The 5,337-nt window shown below is 46.4% G+C and overlaps 1 protein-coding gene across 1 annotated transcript; it reads left to right on the forward strand.

The window, feature by feature from the left end:
- The first annotated feature begins 425 nt into the window (after positions 1 to 425).
- On the forward strand, positions 426 to 5,043 carry LOC130113111 (voltage-dependent calcium channel gamma-3 subunit-like). The gene is made up of 4 exons (XM_056280628.1): positions 426 to 764; positions 3,958 to 4,041; positions 4,216 to 4,356; positions 4,453 to 5,043. The coding sequence occupies exons 1-4, from the start codon at positions 554 to 556 to the stop codon at positions 5,028 to 5,030; spliced, it is 1,014 nt and encodes a 337-aa protein (XP_056136603.1). The 5' UTR covers positions 426 to 553; the 3' UTR covers positions 5,031 to 5,043.
- The last annotated feature ends 294 nt before the right edge of the window (positions 5,044 to 5,337 follow it).

Raw genomic sequence — 5,337 nt, forward strand, 5'->3', positions numbered from 1 at the left:
GTCGCCGGTACTGACGGCTTGGTGTGCTTTATGTGCCATTAAGAGGAACGGGACACGCCCACTTTGACAGGCTAACCGGCTAACCTAACAGGCGGCTGGCTAGCAGCGCGGAGAGTTGGCGGCATGCGGATGCGGGCTTGGCAACGTGGTGGAGAGACCTCAGATTCTGCGCCCCTTTTAAACCACGGTTAAAAACGTCTCTTTCTCGTGTTTCTCGTATTTGTTCGGCTCTCCCTTCCCCAATCGCCCTTCTTCGTTCTCATGTTGCAAGGCACAAAAAAAAAAAAAATTCGGAAAAAAACCCCAGCAAAAGTTATGCGGACCACCGGAAACCCAGGCAGCTTACAATTTACGCAGGGGGAGGCAGCTCAGGGTGTTAGTGGGCGCGCTGTGTCTTAATTTAACCGATCACATCGGCTCGGAAGTTCATCACTGGAGATTTCAAGAGAGGTGTTTTTTGTTATTTGTTTGTTTTTGTCTTGTTTTTTTTTTTTTCACAAACTACGAATCGACAGGAGGGAGCGACGGCGGGGAGAGGTCGTCTCTGGGCGATATGAGGGTGTGCAACCGGGGTGTGATGATGCTGATGACCACGGCGGGGGCTTTTTGCGCCTTCAGCCTCATGACGATAGCCGTCGGGACGGACTACTGGCTCTACTCGCGGGGGATGTGCCGCTCCAAGAGTTCCGGCGACAACGAGACCATTCGCAAGAACGAGGAGGTCCTGACCCACTCCGGCCTATGGCGCACCTGCTGCACCGAAGGTAGGTGGCGGCTGACGGTCCTACCCCGACCGATGTCTTACCCTCAACGATATAGATATATATGTTTTTGTGTAAAACTTATATTTACGTGCGGGAGATCCGAGAACGCCCTTAGCCGTGTTCGAAACGACCTCTGACCTGCACTTTATTCCACCGCTGTCTGCAACCTGACGCGGGTCTAGGCTACATAATCTACTCTGGCAGTTTAATTTGACCTGCAGGGGCATTCTGACATTTCTATCACCGAGGGGGAAAATAAATACTAGTTGTCCTTTTGTAAAGTGGCGCTTTGTCGGTGTCGGTGGTAAAATGTTATCTTACTGAGCTGAGCTGAACTTCCGCTTGGCTCTCTCAGTAAACTGTGGCTCACTAGTGTCTTTTGACATTACAAACACAGGGAGGTATTGATAAATGTGTCCTTATGTGGTGCATCGATTGGCCAGTATTGATGGGCTGACTGCGCGTCGCCATGGTTACGAATACAAAAGTCATTCAGTCACTTTGTCAGCAGGAGCAGCTTCCACACTCATGCAAGCAAAAGGGGGAAAAACAAAACGAGAGAAACGACCGCTGGAGAGGAAAGTGATGTGGCTAATAGTGGGAATAACAGATATTGTAAGTGGTTATGGATCGGCTCAAGTATTAAAAACACAAAGTAAGGCAGAGATACAAATGTGACAGAAATATGAAAATCATTTCCACCCCTGGCACGTATGACTCATATATAACTCCCTACTCTTACCCAGGAGTAAACTTTTTTCTTCTTTTTTTTTCGGGGGGGGGGGGTTAGCTCTTGTTCAAACCCCAGCCAGAGCGGGCCGTATTATTCTGGCCTGTTCATGAGTCGGTGGGTCAGGCACATTGAAAGACACCAGCTGAGGGCCATTTTACCAAACCGAATGAGTGCTTATATGAACGTAGTCACCCCTCACACACACCCTAAAAATCTGAATTTACGGGGGTTGAAGGACGGATGGGCTCTTTGAATAATGATATTATTAATGAGCACAAGCACACAGTGAGCCTACGATCTGTCTGCCTGACTTTGTCTTTAACACGGGGATAAGTAGGCCAGACAGACAGACGCACACTTAAACCTATTGCAATATCGATGCCCTTTTAACACTGTATGCTTCGTTAACTCCCCATTAAAACCACTTTGAAGCTTCGTGACAGTGGGGCAGCAGAGGGAGGGGTGGGAGGAAGGAGGGGAGAGGAGAATGCATGAGAGAGGACAGAGTAGAGGAAAGTTTGATCAGGTTAAACAAAGTTTGGACTAGACGTTAATGAGCTGCAGGGCATGGTCATGGCTCAGAGAGTATGATCCCAGTGATCCTGCTGCAATGATTTAATTAGCTGTGCATTTAAGGTTGATATTTGGGAAGAAAACGCTTTGCAGAAACAAAATAATTCAGTATGGTACCGATGTCAACTGACAGAGTTGCTTAATGGACAGTTTCATTCCATGCTTGACATAGCATTACCCCCTTGTAAAATGAAAAAGCAAGAGGCAAAAAAAACAAAAACTGCAAATTGAGTTAAGAACAATTAATCAAGTTGCATTTTTATAGCGCTTCTCTAGCTGCAACAAAGCGCTTTACAATTAATTAATTCACTCACACACACACATACCGATGGCATGGAATGGGCGTTTTGGAAAGCAGCTCATAAGTTAAAGTGTAAGTGGCAAACCACTACAACAAAAATCCATTGACTAGGCTGAGAGGACACCTGTATGAACAAGTTTTAGATGCAGTCTGCTTGATTTCACCGAGGCAGACGACAATAACCCTTCATTTCTTTTCAGTTGCACTGCAAATCTCAGGAAAAAGCATCCTGCTACTTCATTAACACCTCAGTTGAGCTGCAATAACTTTTTTTTTGGCTTTTTCCTCTTCCTTTTCTCTCCAATTCTACTTGGCCAGTTATCTTATTTTCTGAGCCATCCCAGTTGCTGCTCCACCCCCTCTGCCGATCCGGGGAGGGCTGCAGACTACCACATGCCTCCTCTGATACACGTGGAGTCGCCAGCCGCTTCTTTTCACCTGACAGTGAGGAGTTTCACCAGGGGGACAGGGCACGTGGGAGGATCACGCTATTCCCCCCAGTTCCCCCCCACCCCCCCAAGAGGCGCTAGTGCAGCGACCAAGACTCATACCCACATCCGGCTTCCCACCCGCAGACATGGCCAATTGTGACTGTAGGAACACCTGACCAAACCGGTGGTAACATGGGGATTCCAACCAGTACTGCGATAACTTTGACATAATTTATTGAGGGAAAAAAAAACAAAACAAAAAAACAGTCAGGTTTCCAGAGCAGCAGCATCTGCAGATGTTAACACTACAATGCATTTCACATAGAACAGTTAACAACCCAACCATCTCTTTGTTCTCACCTCCGAATCCATAGTGAAATTGGTGCCAAACCCAGGCATTACATTACATTGCAGTCATTTAGCCAATGCTTTTATCCAAAGCAGCTTACAATAAAGACACTTTATTGTGCACTTTGCTTTTGAATGGAAACAATTCTCTAGTCCTCAGGCAAAATTCAAACAACTACATGTGATGAAGCTATCAAATAGCGCCAGTTTCGAAATATTTCATAACGGATATTTCAAAACGGACTGCATTTATATAGCGCTTTTCTGGTCTACCGACCACTCAAAGCACTTTACAATGCATACCTCACATTCACCCATTCACACACACAGTCACACACTGATGGAGGAAGCTGCCATGCAAGGCACCAACCTGCTCATCCGGAGCAGTTAGGGGTTCAGTGTCTTGCTCAATGACACTTTGACACGCTCTCTGAAGGCGCCGGGGAATGAACCAATGACCTGATTACAGGACGACCTGCTCTACCTCCTGAGCCATGCCACCCTAGATTAAAAACAAAAACAAAAAAATTAACAGTCTAGCATTCTTTTAAAAAATATCTGAAAGTGCTCTTGCCTAACAGCTTATTTACTTTCTAAGTGTAAAACATACTACACAGCCACCTCCAGCATGGCTCGAGTGCCCAGCACAGCACCATGACATCTTCATCACAGTAGTAAATGTCCTGTTGTTTGAAGAGAGTACAGCAGTCATGTCACATAGACACACACACACACACACACACACACACACACACACACACACACACACACACACACACACTCACCTTTCTTCTTGTCTTTTTGCAGGAACGTTTCGGGGTGTATGCAAAGACATTGATCATTTTGCTGAGGATGCAGACTATGAGCAGGATGCTGCAGAGTACTTACTACGTGAGTTAGAAATGTGCAACGAAAAAATACAGTTATCAAATTAAAAAATTTATGTTTCAAGCATTCAAATCTCAAGCCTTTTTTCAATTCTTTATCTTCTCACCCTTTTATACCTGAACCTCATCTCCCCCCTCCCCATCTTCTCCACTCTCATCTCCTCTGCCCTTCTCCCAGGAGCAGTTCGTGCATCTAGTCTCTTCCCCATCCTCAGTGTGGGCTTACTGTTCCTGGGAGGCGTGTGTGTTGCTGCCAGTGAGTTCTACAAGTCACGCCACAACGTCATTCTCAGTGCGGGTATACTCTTTGTCTCTGCAGGTCAGAAACACACACTCACATGCATTGCGTGTGCATGCATACCAATTGTATACAATTCCAGCTGATTTAATCTCAGCCCCCTCCCACTCCTCTCAGGTCTGAGTAACATCATTGGCATCATCGTCTACATATCGGCCAACTCGGGGGACCCCAGCCAGAGTGACAATAAGAAGAGCTACTCATACGGCTGGTCTTTCTATTTTGGAGCTCTGTCCTTTGTGCTGGCTGAGATGGTTGGCGTGCTGGCAGTGCATGTGTTCATAGAAAAGCACAGGCAGTTGCGCACTAATGGCCGGCCCTCCCTCCTTAAGCCGCCCCTCTCCCGTAGCTCATCTTACTACCGTAACCGCTACTACCATAACCGCAGCCGTAGATATAGTTGCAGGAGCAATCACAGTGCTGGTGAGGTGACTCCGCAAATCTTTCGTACATCCTCGTTGCGAGACAGAGACCCACCCCTATCAACTGACTTAAAGGCCACTGCTATGCCTATGTCTAATTTGGCAAACCCAGTGCCGGTGGGCTCTGAGTTTATGCTCTACACCATAGCCTCACCTCTCGGTGATGATAAAATAGACATGGCCCACAACAATATGACTTCTGCAGTGGCTCACAACAATGCAGAGATGCTGCCTGGTAACTGTGTTGCCAACAGGAGGACCACACCTGTCTGAGAACAAAAGAGTGAAAGGACTATGATGGGCACACAATCAACTGTGTCCCCATCAATCATCTCAGAATGAGGAGAAAGGAGGACAACATGGCAACCGAGCAACTTCATGTCTTCTTCCCATAAGTGAGGAGGAGAAAGGAAAAATTTGAAAGAGGGAAGACTTTTTTGCGAGTACAGATTTCTGTCAATAGTTGGAGGATGAATAAGAATTTGAACAATAAAACTTTGGGGATTGGAGGTTTTTGTCTTCTGCTATGCTATTTCTACCAAAAAGTATGTGTGTATGAGAGACAGATGGACGGATATAC

Source organism: Lampris incognitus, chromosome 5 (genome assembly GCF_029633865.1).
Source record: "Lampris incognitus isolate fLamInc1 chromosome 5, fLamInc1.hap2, whole genome shotgun sequence".
NCBI lineage: Eukaryota > Metazoa > Chordata > Actinopteri > Lampriformes > Lampridae > Lampris > Lampris incognitus.

Bases quoted from the DNA above. Each gene is read 5' to 3' on its own strand.
- LOC130113111 (XM_056280628.1), top strand. From the start codon at position 554: ATGAGGGTGTGCAACCGGGGTGTGATGATGCTGATGACCACGGCGGGG. The intron at 765-3,957 runs GTAGGTGGCGGC...GTCTTTTTGCAG, and splicing joins GCGCACCTGCTGCACCGAAG to GAACGTTTCGGGGTGTATGC. The intron at 4,357-4,452 runs GTCAGAAACACA...CACTCCTCTCAG, and splicing joins TATACTCTTTGTCTCTGCAG to GTCTGAGTAACATCATTGGC.